The sequence below is a fragment of the Poeciliopsis prolifica genome, unplaced genomic scaffold (genome assembly GCF_027474105.1).
Source record: "Poeciliopsis prolifica strain line A6 unplaced genomic scaffold, Auburn_PproV2 SCAFFOLD012, whole genome shotgun sequence".
In the NCBI taxonomy this organism is placed as follows: domain Eukaryota; kingdom Metazoa; phylum Chordata; class Actinopteri; order Cyprinodontiformes; family Poeciliidae; genus Poeciliopsis; species Poeciliopsis prolifica.
Genome location: NW_026562387.1, coordinates 82,200 through 98,714, shown reverse-complemented (window position 1 = coordinate 98,714; position 16,515 = coordinate 82,200). Strand labels below are relative to the sequence as shown.

The window sequence follows — 16,515 nt, the reverse complement described above, 5'->3', positions numbered from 1 at the left end:
TTAAAGAATACTGAAAAACAATGTATAACATTACTTGAGGCAACATTCTCAATCCATAGAGTCATCCTTGACTAACTATTGCAAGACCAAATGAGTAGAGTCGAAACTTGCTTAAAAGATCACAGCCAATGAGGTACTGACACTGGTTTGCCTGAACAGGCACTTGAACCCTGCACCCTCTAATACTCCACTGGCTGACCTACACAGGCTTCAATTGAAAGACCTTTCAGAAGTGACTGACAATCTGGTTGACACACAGTACTAACCTAGATTGTTAAGAGGTAGTTCTTTCTCTTAAAGAGGAAAAAAGAGGAAAGGCCTCACTACTCACTGTGTGTCAACGTGCTGAAGTAAAGATTGGCTTATAAACTTAACTGTTGATCTACTCAATATGTTTCAAAGAATTCCAAATAAATTGTACAACAATATGGTAGGCATTATTCCTTATCCATACAGCCAATATAACGTTGACACTGGTTTGCTTGAACAAGGTCTTGAACCCTGGACCCTCATATGATAAGTATGATGTTCTACTACCTGAGCATACAGTGTAGAAAAGCGGCGTGATACAGTGGAGTAAAGCAGAACCTGGTTTCACCATCACTAAACTGGATTGTTTCGGTTTTAATTCAGGTTTTTTTTTTTTTCACTTAGCGTCTGAAACTCTTCACGTTTTTGGGTGTTTTATGTTTTAATACCAGTTAACTTGTGGTAGAAGACGATTTTATCAAGATCATGACACCATGGAAACGCCAACATATTTACATATGTGTGGCCTAGGCATAAGATAAAAGGTTATGTTTAATGCTGCTGATAGCAATGCTGGCAGCTCCTTCATCCTGAAGGAGATCCATCCAGAAGGTTTTGTGCTGCTCACCACAAAGCATTGCTGATGATGGAGTTAGAGCAATGCTTTCAAATTAAGTTGCTAAGCTTCAGCTCCCTGATAAACTGATCATAACTCACCATCTTGGTTATGACCATTAGAAGGAAGTTATGTGTAGTTTGATGCTAATCAACCAAAAGGTAAAAGTTGAAGCCTTAAGACACCTCTCCTCATCTGCATAATGAGGCAGAAATGCAAAAGTTTTAGTATGGACAGTTTGTGAGGACATTTTTGTTCCATTGAGAGTGAAGATTGGAAGGACAGGATACAATGATTGTTTTATATATATATATATATATATATATATATATATATATATATATATATTATATATATATATATATATATATATATATATATATATATATATATATATATATTTTTTTTTTTTTTTTTTTTTTTTTTTTTTTAAATGGCATCAATAGAACTGGTAAGCATAATTTACACTAAGTATGAAGTTAATATCAAGCCTTTCATCATTCTTGCCCACTCTGGTGCATAGCATTACCAGTATTAGTACATCATGTATGCAGAGTTTGAGCCAAAAAAATGGCCTCTATTAATTTCAATCAATAGGTTAACTCTCTGTTTTGGTAACAAAAGAAAATCTAGGATTTTTTGCACCATTGAAAGCAAGTCTACAACATGCACATCTAAATTAACTCATGGCAGACAAAATGTTATGTCTGCCATAAAACAGGGGACAGAAAAATGTAAAAATACATATAAACAAAAGGATTTTCTAGGTAGGCGAGGAGGATTCATAATTAATAATAATGATAACAGAGATACAAATGTTTTTATTTTTGGGGGGAAAAATATTTTGCTGCATTCGTTGGAACCTTGGTGGTCCCTAATTACATATCAATCATAAAATCAGACACTGACAACTCCCAGAACCAGAATTGGGTGTGTTGCCTCAGGGCAACATTGTGCTTCAAGGGGTCTAAAACACTAAGACTTTCTAATGTGATTATGAGAAATGAAATACAAATCAATCAAAAGCTATATTCATAAAAAAAAAAACTTTTTTTAATTAACCAGACTCACCAAACATAAAATAAACCATTCACTTTCATTAATGAATGTTACATTTGAGAAAATTACTAAAACGAACACATGTTTTTGTACGTGTATTTTTAGTGAAGTTAGAATCACTAAGGATGTTGTCTTCAGTTTTTTTTTCCTATTATATGTAAAACATCGAGAAGGAATTGCTTGCTGATGTGAAAAAGAGTGTATATCACATTTCTTGTTGCTTTTAGTCAGTAATAAAATTTAAAAAATTGGCTGTGATAATTATTTTGTAATCAACTGCATATCAACGCACTAGATTATTGTCTGAAGAAAACTGTGCAATGTTGTCCTGAGGCAACAAACAAAAAAACACAGTTTTAGCATATAAATTATTTTTAAAATGTCTTGAAATGATCTTTAATGTTTATTTACATACGCACAGACATGACAATATTTTTAGTTATAGTTACCCAAAATTTAAACATTAAGATAACTTAGAAAAAGAAGGCAAGGTGTACCATCCAACTCTGCTTAATAAAAAGGTCACATGAACCTCAATACCTCTTTTTCTTAGACAAAGATATGTCTCATGCTACTTTAAATCATTCCCCCAAAAAATAAAATAAAGGAGCAACGTGAGGTACAGATATGTGGTTTGTTACCTGAGGGCAACGCCATGCCATAGAGGGTTAAAAACATAATTTGTTAGAACTAAGCGAAAACAGAAAACATAAATCTGAATGTGACATTATAAAATATGAGGTAAATTTCTCTATTTTAAAATTAACTTGTATATTTATATTGATTTATGCATTGCGCCATTTATATAATTCTGCTTTTTTTTGTTATCATGCCAGTCCCATTCCTCCGTATCTCCATGGAGACCGGGCAGCGTAAGCGAAGGTGCAAAAATAACGTTTTCTGATTGGCTTCAGGAAATTGATGCACAACTAAATCAAGGTGGACTCCTGGCAATATGACCGGAAGCTCATCCTTCAAAGTAATTTATCTATGTATATATCTTAAGCGCCACAAATTAGAAATAAATTACCCAAAAGTAATTACAGATTATTTATATTCATTATTTACTGCATAATACCAACAGTGAATAAAGTTACTTGTGTTTTGATTGCAATTTTGCCAGTAAACGGAAGTTGAGCGTTGCACTGTGTCTAGCTTCACTGCTGGTCCTCAGAAAGAGGAAAGGATGTGACTCGAGCCTCGGTCTCATGCCCATCGGTCCAGAAGCGACGTTGTTTGTGTTCCGTTCTACTTTCGATATGGAAGCTGGTGTAAATTAGCGCGAGCCTCCTCTCCTCCAGTCCTTCTCCTAACCATAGGAGGATGATCCACCGGCAGATTCTGTTATCCCAGGTAGGCTGTCTCCATTGTTGCTGTGTAATGTTGATGCTATAGCATCATGTCAGCCTATTATGTCTCAGCGTTCAGCAGCTGCGGCCCTGCTCTCCGTTAACCGCATACAGCCGCTATGTGCTGGGCGAAGGATGCTTTGTATCATGTCGTTATCAAGATATGCAACGGGATATTTTTCTATAGTAACATGTTTCACATATAGACAATTTATCACAAAAAATGACAAGTAAATAAAATTATATATTATAATCAGACTACTTATCGCAAGCCAAGTATGGTGTTCCTGTTGCTTATGGTTCAGCATTATACATTAGTTAGCATTATATCAAACCGCACAAAGTCACTGGATCTAACACCAGTCTTCTAGTGTGTGAGGCTGAGAACATACGAAGTTGTGTGTGAAATGTGGCTGAACGCAGGCGCACAGCTCAGTTCAGGTCCCGAATAGCGTCATGTTTTTCTCGCTGGAGATGCTGCCCTAGTTTCTCCTGATTTGAGACTTAAAGGGAAGTCTGGGGAGAGGCTTCCCCTTCCCTCTTCGTGTGGGGATTCCCATTGTCAAAATCCTGTGCTATAGTTTATCAATAGCAATAGTTTCTTCACTGTGTCCTGATACATTGTTAGTAGTAATTAGTGTCATGTTTATGCATTACATTTCAATGTGTGTAGCTTTTGTTAATGTGGAAAGTACATTTGTTTTAGTCCTACTTTTTTTCATCAGGCCATATTAAAGAAGATCTGAATTTTTAACAAATACTAAAATCATTTAAATTTAACCTTAAGTGTACAGAAACATACACCAGAGTCCATACTGTTATTGTTGTTTAAACAAACACAAGCCCAAAGGGAAAAGGTCTTATCTGAAAAGTAAGTCCACTATCTGTTCTCAAGTAAACTTTAACAGCAAAAGTAGGCGCCATTACTTAAATACACTTTTAATTAATTGTTTTTAATTGTTTAATTAATAGGATTTTTGATTAAATCCTAAAATTAATAAGCTAAAGAAGATGCAAAACATAGCATAAAGAAATTGTTAAGACCCTGACTTACCAATGATATACTAACGAACAAAAGTCTGAGAATAAAATGTTACAACAAATGAGTGAAGCAGAAGTAACTTAAAGTATTGAAAATGCAAAAGGCAACAACACTTTACTTTGGAAGCAATTTAATAAAATACAACCATATTAAGAAGCATTAGAAAACTTTCCATACATGGCATACATATTACAAATAGTGCTGTCATGGCAAATAAATGTTATTTCTTATGTTTGATGGTCAGTTGAAGAACTAAGCAGACATGGCATCACCTGAAGATATTAATTATCCTGACCAGAAGGCACCTGTTGTCTGTTTTTTAATTAAACCGGTTGAAGAGACAAATGTGCAAATAATCACAAATTTGTCTAACTCGAATTGTACTTATCACCTTAATTGCATCTTTCTAAACAAGTATATTAATGTTCTAAACTATTGACACATTTTGTCAGTTTGTCCATTAGTACTTCTAAATTGTCCTCAGGATGTACATAAGTTTTGTACCAATAATTTCAGAAGGAAGACAGAAAGACTATTACCGACCCACATCACTTCTACCTCCATTACCAAAAGTTATTGAGAAAATATTTGGTACACGGTTGACTGATCATTTGGAAGCCAATCAGCTAATTTCATAATCAAAACAATAAAGAGAAAACAAAGTTGTTTTAAATTAGACTTTACACATTACATTCCAAAACAGGCTGCCCTCCTGCATGTTTTGTTACTTTCTCACATATCATAATTACAACATGACAACATGAGCTCAGACCTTAGCCACAAACTATTTGGCTTCACTGTAATATCAAACAATAAAAGTTGTGGACAAAACGCCAATCTGATTTAATCACTACCGCATTCTTTAGAAACTTAAATTCCTTCTCTTTGAGAGCTTTAGTAATTTATAATTAATATTTAAATGCTTACACACATTTATTAAGCAAAATGCTATGAAGCTGTGAAGCTCCACTCTGCAGCACTTTGCTTTTTCATACAATTTTTTGCAAAATTTTTAAAATGATTTTGCATACTAGTTTAAGACAATATCTGAGTTTTAAATGTTCAGCTGTGTGAAAAGCTCCTCACTTAACAGTAACCAAATATGTACTCATTTGTGAGTTGCACTGAGTTGTTTGTATTTAGTTTCAGTATATTACTGATGTGTGATATTCTATGTTTATATGTACACACATATAAGCTGTAAGTTAGCTGTAGCTATAAAGTCTTTGCATAGCATCCTGCAGACTGTTTCATGCATTTGGCTGCATTTTCCTGACAAATACATAGTCAAACAAATAAAAAATCATAACTTTGTTTGAATTTATGTCAAACCATCAAAGCAGAAGATTTTACAGTTTACTAAGATGGGACATACATATTTCTTTAAATGCAATGCTTGACAAAGACATAAGCAAAATTGCTGCACATCAGTCTAGGAAGAATAACAAGGCCATTTCCTGACCTGTCTATCAATCTGCAGGCAGGGGAAATTATTTTCAGAACAATCATCAAAAACATTTACCAATCTTCCCAGTACTGGATTTTCAGAAAATCCATGATGAGACCAGAGTTTACATTGCTTACAGAGATACTGGAACAAGTAGACATGTGCTTCTTACAGTCACTTGGACTGAGACAGCCGGTTTGTCTGTATACAAAAATTTGGGGACATATTTTTATAGATTAGACTTTATGTAGACTATGTCCTTATGAAAACAGAAAAAAAAATACAAAAAAAAAACAGCAGATTCACTTAGATAGCTTAAATAGAACAGAATGCCCCAGTGAACGTTCATGCCTAAATTGAGTGAAATGTTTAGGTGGGAAACATTAATGAAATGAAACAGTGTTGGAAGGAAAAAAAACATCCAAGCTCATTTCATAATGAAATGAGAGCCACATAAAGTTAAACTAAAAGGAACTTAAGAGGTAGATGCAGACACAATTGACCTCAACAAGAAAACCTCCAACCAGATGGTCTATGGTGCTTTGCTGTTATTCAGGTAACTGTTGTGAAATAGTGTGCAGAACCATAATAGTAGAACTGACAGCTGAAGCAGTTTGTGGACTGGTGAGTAACTATTTTCACAACTTTAGAGCTAGATTGGGCCAGACCAACAGCATTTTTGGCAAAGTTGTTTGGTGGTGTTGGTTTGAACTTGTGGCAGAAGAATATGTTGGAGTGAATGTAAAAATGTGTTTAAAAGACAAATAGGAGGCTAAATATATTTGAAAAGAATAACAGTGAATGGAAAAGACAGGAGGTAAAATATTTGTACAAAGGCAATGTGTTGAAGACAGTAGCTCTCTCGTCCCTAAACTATCCACCTAAAAACAAGTTAAATTATTGAAATAAATAATTTAAAAGTAGTTTTTTATAAAGTGCAGCACCTAGTGGAATGGGAGACTAACGTGAAGATTGAGACTATTGGAACCTCAGAGGCCATGTAGAAAAGGTCTGCAGGTGTTTAAAGTTTTGCATATCAAAACTTTAAACACCTGCATTACCGCTATCCACAAAACAGGTATATCAACTCAGTCACTCTTTGTATTTACAAGTTTAGAAATGTACAGTAGGGAGGAATAGATAGATGCAAAAAGGTTTAGCAAGAGAAGAAGAATATTCCATAAATGCCATCTTAGTTCCAAGATGATTTGAAGATATCTGTTGTACTTAGAAATAAATATTATGACCCTTTAGGAAATAAATCAAACATAGCTGTTCTCAGAGCAGATGTACTCCTAATAATTATTTTTTGCAGGAACACAGAGCACGTGAACTCTCATCAATGTGCATAAAACCATGTGTTTGATGTTTTACGTTTTAAGCAGATGTTGTTGTTTTTTTGTAAATGTAAGTTGCTGTTTCTTTGTTCTCTATGTCTGTGACTCTTCTTTGTTGCTCTGCTTGCCCACCTGTGTTTCCACTCATTTTTGATAATTAATATTTTCATCTGAACCAGATTAAATCTGAAATTATTATGACAGTCCAACATGAGAAAGCACATGCTTGACTCTCACCTTCTCCTGCCACTGCTTTGTGTTCCTGTGTTTTGTAACACACCACCCTTCTCCTCCCGCTTCCCTTTAGGTTTTGGTCTGCTTTGAGTTACCTGGTCGTTATGCTGATGCAGCTTGGTAGTTTCAAGGTCAGTGTCCCCCTTTGTCCTCCCCTCTCACCAGCTGTTTTCTTTTTGAATCCACACAAGCCTAGTTTTTTTACAGCATTGTAAGACAGTGAAACTTCATGATAGAGTTCCTAAAACATGGGGCTATATTCTTAGTGTCCTTACAAGATGTTTCCATCAAACCCTAAACAGGCCTGCTTCAAAAATATTTTTTTTTTGCTGCTGAAAGTGACCGAGCCAGGACGTGACAGAAATTCCCATATTAGTGAACAGAAGTGGTTAACCCCATTGCTGAGTGTGGTTGTTCCTTTCCCAAGCACTGTAACGGTTCCTCTTCTTCTACTACTTCTGTTGTGATTGGCAAATAAAATAATAAAACATTACCGCTATCCACTGGAAAGAACCAATCAATTATGTGGAGCAAAAAAAAAAAAAAAAAATAATAATAATAATAAAAAAAAACACTTACACTATTATTCAACATACAGTCGTAAAAATAGCATGTGGTAGTTTTTACTTTTAAAGTCTTGTTCGCACAAGACTTTAGAACATTCTGCAGAGAAGTAACAATGGATGGAGCCATTTCCGATTCTACAGTTTATTCTCAATGCGAGCCAACAGCATTGTCACAGGATCACTCACAACATGAAGGAAGCTAATAAAAAGAAAGCTCAGCTCACTAGAACAGCCTTTATTGGAGCATTGACTGCAGCTTCTATAGAGATGACTGGTGGATGTGTAGTCAAAACATGGAGTGGTCTGATTATGATGTGATTTGCTTCAGTGTCACAGACTCCTTTCACCTTTCATAATCATAATATACAATCATTGATTACGTCAAGATTTACAGTGTCTGGCCTTTTCTGGTGCAAAATTATGACAGTTGTCTCACAAACTTTAGTCTTTTAAAGTTAAAAGAGTTGCCTCAGTTTTATCAGAGTGTTTTTAATTTGTGTGTTTTTTTTAAACTGCACAGATCAAAAATGCGTAACTCTCTGCATTGGCTTTTAAAAGAACTGTTAGTGTGTGGAGCAAGACTGACAGCACCGTATTGGGCCTTTCTGAGGATTTGTCCAGTTCTAGGACGGTGACCCTACAGCGGCTGGTCAGTTATTTGATTCAGGCGTGTGGACCAGGAGGGCATCACCAGAAAAGCGAGGTAACACTGTTTAGATAGTTTTTCTTGATGTTGAGCTGCAATCCTTGTCCATTTTGACCAATCAGTCAAGACTGGCAGGCTTGTGCCCTGAACCGGCTTTCTAACTGGAGCATCCCCTCACCTCATCGGGCTTCCAGCATGGTGACCTATCTCGCTTGTTCTGACTGTTTCATACATGGACGATCTGGTAATGATGATGTACCAGGATCAAAGAATTTTGTTTAATTTAATTTAATTTAATTTAGTTTGTTTATTTGAATAGGACAGTGCACATTGATCCATAATATTCACAAACAAAAATCTACTTAACACCTCATTGTATAAGTCATAGGACAGAAGACAGTAACCATAGTTCTGTTTACACAAGAAATAACAGACACAAGCAATCTAGAATAAGACCCTCAACAACAAGCAGTGGAAATTACTATGAATGAGTACATAACTGGTTTGCTTTTGACCAATGTTTCTTTTTTTAAATGATATAGTTATCACTTTCTGTGTCCATTCTATCAATGTGTGCCTCTGATAGATGCCACATTCTGTGCCACATTCTGACTAAACTGTGTTTTGCACCTCAGCATGTTGCAGTCTCTCCTGGTTTATGATCTTTACCGTAGTGAAAAGGGAATGGTTTCTTGTCAGTGGTTTTAATTGTCCTCTTGAAGAGAGATATGATGGATTTTAGTATACGTGCATGATTCCAAGATATTTACATTTGGGAGAGAGAGAGATATGAAATCTCTCTTTCTTTGTTAATGATAACACGTGGTTCCCGGCATTCTGCTTGATGATGAGAAACAAACATGCAGACAGCTATGCAGTTCTGTAGCAATCTAGCTGATTTCTAATCTGGCTTAGAAAACAGTGCGGCTGATGAGTCCAGAACTGTTACTTGTCATTTGAGGCACTTTGGAAATAACATAACTGACTAGTGTAGTAATTAAAAACCTGTTTTTATTGGCAGTGATTATTGGTGACTCACAGACATGTTTCATCAGAGTAATGGATGGAGTACATCTTCTGGTTTGAATTCTGTTGAATGTCTTGCATTTTCTATGGATTTCCTGTATTTACCACCCACAGTCCTAAAACATTTGCATAAAGATTGAATTATTGACACCATTGGTAAATTAACAAGATAATTAAAATAGCCCAAAATAAGGTGAAATGCATATTTCTATAAGTTACAGCCACATTTATTATTATTACTATTATTATTATTATTATTATTATTATTATTATTATTATTATTAGAAATTATTTGTTCCTGACACTTCATAAATACATTTTTATCCTTCTCAGCTTCTTTGTTGGTTAGGGTCACTCTTCAAGAATCAGCTATCGGCTGCTCATCTTACTGCTGCTTTCAATACTAGATGCTTCAGATGAAAACCCAGCTGACTTGATGACAACAACCATGTGCATTATTATAGCTTTTAGCTTCTATCAGCACATGTATTATGTATTATTAATGTGAAAGTTTTTATATAAAATGCATAGCTATATTTTGAAATTTAAAATGTTTTCCACTCTGCAATATTAGCAAATAAATGGCATCCCATTGGCTCTCTCCATTTAATTCATGGGGGAATTGAAGGCTGTTCTAGATGACATTGCCACTTTCCAAATAACAAAAACAATAGAAGTACAGCTAGCTGTGGATGACTGACAGACTGAATTAACACACATTTAACAGCTTGCTTTGCAGCTGCAGCTCACGCTTAAGTTGCTGAATCATTTATCTTCACACATTGGAGATGTTTTGGCTACCACAAACTCCCAACACTATGCCTGGACCCCAAAATGTAATCATGCAGAAAAGGCTAATTTGTATTGCATGCATGTCCTCTATTTAATACTAGCATGTAAAAATTACACTTTTGCCATCACAGTGTGACTAGTATTGCTTATAAAAATAATTAATTGGACTAAGAGCAAGTTTCAGCAACTCAGAGAGAATATAGTGTCATGAGTGGTGTGTTTGAAGCAGGATCAATAGGGGTATTGTCATATGTTTTATGATTGAAAGGTAAAAATGTAAGACAGCTGGGGACCAAAATGAAATGGAAACTATGGGATACAACAGCAGGAACAAGGCACGTGGAAGCCACCATGTAGAAGAGGGAGTAAGTTCTTTGGTCTGATGACACCAAAATGGAATTTGGCCATCAGATAAGATGGTATGCTTGGTGGACACCACACACTGTATGTCTCCACTGTAAAGCATGGCAGTGGAAGCACAACACAGTGGAGAAGCTTCTCGGCAGCAGACTCCGGAAGTCTTGTAAAGGTAGAAGGTGAAATGAATGCAGCGACATACAGGGAAATCCCACAATCATATTTGATAAGTGAAAGCAATACAAAGGGTAAAACATACCGGGAGGGGGGTTGCTTTTTACTTCCATTGTAAGGTTCGTCCATCTTCACATACTCTGACAAGGTTTTCTATCATCAGGTCTAACAATGTGGTTGGAATGTTCAGCGTGATGTGCACTGTCACCCTTCTGAAATCTAACGATCAAGCTGCAATTTCAGTTTTATGAGACTTGAGCTTCACAACGAAGAGTTTCCTGGTAACAGATTCCAGTGAGTCACATATAAATATACTGAGTTAACTACAAGCATGATTCTATTTACTAATTAAATTCCTCTGACAGCTAAACTGAACTTAATTTTCTAGTAACATTAAAGAATACCAATGAATACCTTGAATGAATACCAATGAACACTGCTTTTGTTCATTTGCTTGTTTGGAAAAAAAAAAAACTATTAAACCTTTTTGTTCCACTTTAGACTTCCATTAGATAACATTCAAATGAAATGAATTAAAACAGAACAAAAAGTGGTAGAGTTTAAGGGGTATTAAGCTGATGCTGGCAGCTGAAGTTATTGACTATGTAGTTAGTCAATGAGATTTCATGCATTAAAATACCAACAAAAGATCCAGTCAATATATCTTCTGCTCCATATATTTATGCAGAACTTGTACCAGAACCGGCTCCTGAGCCTGGCTGCTATGGCCTCCCCGACCCGCAGTGGGCAGCGTCGCCAGCGCTGCAAAGATGCAGCGCGTCACAGCTGTGGTCCAGACACGTATGCAATCAACGGTTTGAACCAGGAGCCCTTTATGGTGGGGTTACAGCGCTCCACTAGTGACACCGACCTGGTCTCACCCGACACCCGCTCCACACTCATCATCAGCTCTGCCCACTACACCATAGGCCAGACTGAAGATCTGCTCATCAAATGGGACATCAAGGAGGAAGTGGATGCTGGAGACTGGATTGGAATGTATCTTGTTGGTAAATTAGATATGATACTTATTTTTATTTCCACTATTTCCATTTATTTTGTTCTTATTTATCTATATATTTCCCAAACAATGCCATGGTTAAACTGGCTTGTTTTATTTTGCGTAGGAAATTGTTCCAAAATTCTAAAGACAAAAAATGTTAAAGCTCATAAAACTGTTCATATCTTAGTAAGTTCAGGTGGCATCTGGTGTACAAGAGGGAAAAAAAATGTAAACTGTGTTAGTGGCCGCTCAGTGTGTAATAATCGGTTTTCTTTCTCTTTCTAGATGAGACTCTTTCAGAGAACTTTCTTGATTACAAGAACCGAGGCATCAGTGGATCGCACAAGGGACAAATAGTTTGGAAAATTGATTCCAGCTCCAACTTTAGAAACTGTAAGACAGCTGTGATCCTCAAACTGCAGGTTTAATATTCATTTTCGTCTAGAGACTAGAGAGATGCAATAACAAAAGATGACTTAGAGAAGAAAATTACTGATTAGCATAGAATTTGGAAAGGAGACCAGATAATCATGGAGATATATTGTGGAAGGAGCCAATGGAGACCAATGAAATCAATTGGCTATTCTCTATGTATAGTAAGAAAGAAGTGGAGAAATTACCCGAAAACCAGTGAGCCTAACCAAATGAAAATGATAATAACGAAGGGAGCTATGAGGTGACAGAACACAACTAAAAGCAAGCTAGCAGATGGAAGGATGGAGGAAAAATAAACAGAACAGGAGAAGATTAGAACTAAACAAAGGAAAAATCCTGAAAAGAACACATCTAAGTCTAAATGCACAAATAAGAACCCTAACAGAGACAGGTACAGACGACTGCATTTGCTGTTGCCTGTCTGTTTGGAGTTCTGAGTTCATTTGTGTCAAAACAGTGCAATTAAATCCAAAAGTGATTTACCCATGAGACTAAGTTCTACAGTGACAAAGAACCCTCTACTAGCTGCTTCAGTTTAGGTGGCATCTGGTGTACTTTAGCCTAGACACCAAGGAGGTGTATAATTTATTAAAATGTATGCTTTCACTTGGTGAATTTATCAAGCATCATAGAAGTATTTAATTCTCATGCTAATGATGCTAAGCTATACCTATGTTTAAATTATGATAAATTCCACCAAAACAGCCACCGAAATTACAATGTTTGTGTTTACTGCTCATTAACCCAGATAAACAGAGGATTAATGAAGATTTTTCACAGCTCATGCAGTGCTGTTGGGGCAACTACTGTCCAAGTGTCAGAGTGTGTCTGGTGAAAACAGACAAAAAACCCCATAAAGCTTTACTGTGACCCTAATCTCTCCATGTTCCCCCAGAACTGGGTTTTCCCATTTGCACACAGTTTGCAAATATCTTTAAAGTAGCACAATCACTTCATTTTAATTTGAATATGCAGTTTTAACTCATTTTTCTGTTCATCATTTTTGTGTTTCTTCTGTCTTTTTTGTCACATATACAGACAGTATCAAGCAGAGACCAGTTCAAAAACATTAATGTCTTGTCATGTTTTTTGTCACACAGCTGAGACCCAGGTCTGCTTTAAGTACTACCACGGTGTGACTGGAGCGCTGAGGGCCACTACACCCAGTGTGACCATCAAGAAGGGCTGCCCATCTGTGAGACTTTTTCACCTCATTCCTTTTCATAAAGCGATGCATGTCCAAATTGGCTAGAAGCCAAGCTCCCTATAAACACTACAATAAAACAGTCAGACACATCTTTAAAGAATGTTATTTGACCTAAAATCAGCAGAGTGAAACTGTTAAAGCTGAAGTAGGTAATATTTATAAAATTAGCACTGGAGAGAGCAAAGGGGAGGGTGTGACACAAATGCATGATTGGCAGACCCTCCTCACATCTTTGATTGACTCTTTCTGACCAGGAAAGGAGTATTTCTGCAGGTGGCGGACCACAGGGAGGAGACAGGAGAGATCAATTTGATCATAGGTTATTTTTCTCATATTATACTGTCACGACATAGTGGCAGTTTTAATAAATGTTTTTTTTTAAAAATAACATTTTTGACTTCCGGTTTGCCATGCGGTCAGGGTAGACGTAGCAACGGACGGCTCCGGTAAAATCCAACCTTTTAATTAAACTCACCCCACAGAAAGCTAATTTTACGCCTCCAATTAATATAAAAACTTTTTGGCTAGTGTTTTGATTATATATCCACTAGTAATGGCCGGTAAGAGCATGAAAGGAAGTAAAAAGAGGACGCTAGCTTAACGCTAGAAGCTATCACCGCACTACTTCAGCAGCACGGTGAGGATCTGAAGTCTGAGTTCAGGTCCTCTGTCAACATGTTAAGCTCCAAGCTGGATCAGGTGCGCCAGGCCTTGGAAGAACAGGCTGAACGAGTCTCCTCTTTGGAGCTCGAGGCAGAGGATCTGGGCCAGCTGGTGGCTAGCCTCGAAGACTCGTGTGCTGCTCTCCGTGAAGACAATTCTAAGCTAAAGGACAAGGTGACTGACTTGGAGAGCCGCAGCAGACGACAGAACATCCGTATCCTCGGCCTACCCGAAGACACTGAAAGTGGGCGCCCTACTCATTTCTTCTCCAACCTTCTCTGCAAACTTTTTGGGAAAGAGGTGCTCCCGACCCCACCAGAGCTCGACAGAGCACACCGCTCTCTGGCAGCGAAGCGGCCCGCAGGACGTCCACCTCGCCCGGTGATCCTCCGCCTGCATCGGTACCTGGTCAAAGACCTCATCATCCGGGAAGCCAGGAGGAGAGGAAATTTCGACTACAAAGGTGCGTCTCTTCGTATTGTGGAGGACTACAGCCCTGACGTGCTGGCCCAGCGGGCAGAATATAAGGACGTCATGGCGGATCTCTACAAGCGGGGCCTGAGGCCGGCTCTTCTCTTCCCAGCCCGTCTTCGCATAACGCAGCCCAACGGTGTCAAGAAACTCCTCGGTTCGGTGGAAGAGGCTCAACAGTTCATCAAGAGGCTTCCAAAACCACAGGAAGTCCAATAAAGGAGCAACACTCTGCCGGGGGTTTACTCCAGAAACAGGGTGGGCTGCTTATCTCGGGGCACAGCAGGTACTGTAAATATAGCCTGTTGTCATTTAACCCTACTCATAATGGTGGTTTGGGGTCTGGCCACCGTTTAGCTGTTGCTGGACTTTATGAATGGAGGTGTAGCTTCATTAATACCTGTTTTGTTCTGTCCCAACAGTTTTCAAAGCCTTTTTTTAATACCACTCCCTGTGGTTACTTTAAGCCTTAAACTTTATTGCATTGCTATTTTTTTATAGTGTTCATGGAGGCCAGAAAAAGGTGTCTTCAAAATCTTTATCACTGTGGGGGGTCTACACCTACTCCATGCCTACTAGGAGCAGTGGTTAGTTTGCTATTGTTAAGTCTAGTTCTTATTCTGAGGTTGTTAGCTACTGGAAGATTGGGTCTTTGAGAATGTTAAGTTTGAAGAGCTTGCTGCCACATTGTTGTTTTTTTGTTTGGCAGCTGTTTAGGTTTGGGGGGAATGTTAAGAGGGAGGATAAGGTCACCATCAGAGGTCTTGCAGGTTACTGTAATTTTTTATTTTCTTTTTCATCTCTTTTGTTCCATCCTCTGCCTGCCATATTCTTATCGTACCCGTCAAAGTAAGGTAACACACAAACTTTGAAATCATGAGTCAACACTTGCAATTTTTAAGCTGGAATGTAAAAGGTTTAAACCACCCAGTCAAGAGAAGGAAGGTTTTTTCCCATATTAAACGATTTAAAACGGATGTGGCGTTTCTGCAGGAGACTCACATCAGGAGCTCAGACGGGGGTCGTCTCCTGACATGTTGGAAGGGACAATGTTTTCACTCCCATTTTCAGGTGAAGGCACGGGGGGTCTCTATACTGATCAGCCAGAATACTCCATTCGAGGCCGAATGTGGTAGCTGATAAACAAGGCAGATTTATTATAGTTTGTGGGAAACTGTACGACACCCTGGTCGCCTTGGTCAATGTTTACGCTCCTAATACAAATGATGAGAATTTTTTTAAACAACTATTTTCTTCCCTACCTGACCTTAATAAATATTCATTGGTCCTAGGGGGTGACTTTAACTGTTGGCTGGACCCAGTTTTGGACCGCTAGTCTCTTAAAAGTAATGTCATAAGCAAGTCTGCATCAGTCATCCAAACCTTTTTATCTGAATATGGGCTGTGTGATGTGTGGCGTACTTTAAATCCAGACAAGAGGGAGTTCTCCTACTTCTCACATGTACATAAAACTTATTCGAGAATTGATTATTTTATCACTGATACTAAATGGCTACAGCAGATCCGTTCCTGTGACTATCAAAGCATAGTTATTTCAGACCACGCCCCACTTACTTTGTCACTGTCCCTTCCTCACTTCCCCCTAAGAACTGGACCTTGGCGTTTCAATTCAACCCTGCTGTCGGATGAAAACTTTGTACAGTTTATTCAAGATGAGATACGTTTCTTTTTTGCTACAAACTCCTCCCAAGAGATCTCCAGTCTTGTGGTTTGGGATGCTTTTAAGGCCTATATCAGAGGCCAGATTATTGCCTATTCAGCAAAACTTAAAAAACAGTCCACCCATGAACAGAACAACCTAATTCAACAAATCAAAGAGAT

At 37.6% G+C, this 16,515-nt stretch overlaps 1 protein-coding gene across 1 annotated transcript in view; it reads left to right on the top strand.

Annotated features, from left to right (window-relative positions):
• The first annotated feature begins 2,813 nt into the window (after positions 1-2,813).
• LOC129364613 (E3 ubiquitin-protein ligase HECW1) overlaps positions 2,814-16,515 on the top strand; it is a 61,167-nt gene continuing 47,465 nt past the window's right edge. The window contains exons 1-5 of the mRNA XM_055037371.1: positions 2,814-2,903; positions 3,048-3,277; positions 11,583-11,904; positions 12,183-12,290; positions 13,433-13,527. Coding sequence (XP_054893346.1) covers positions 3,248-3,277; positions 11,583-11,904; positions 12,183-12,290; positions 13,433-13,527 — 555 coding nt within the window. The 5' untranslated portion in view covers positions 2,814-2,903; positions 3,048-3,247. The remainder of the gene's footprint in view (positions 2,904-3,047; positions 3,278-11,582; positions 11,905-12,182; positions 12,291-13,432; positions 13,528-16,515) is intronic.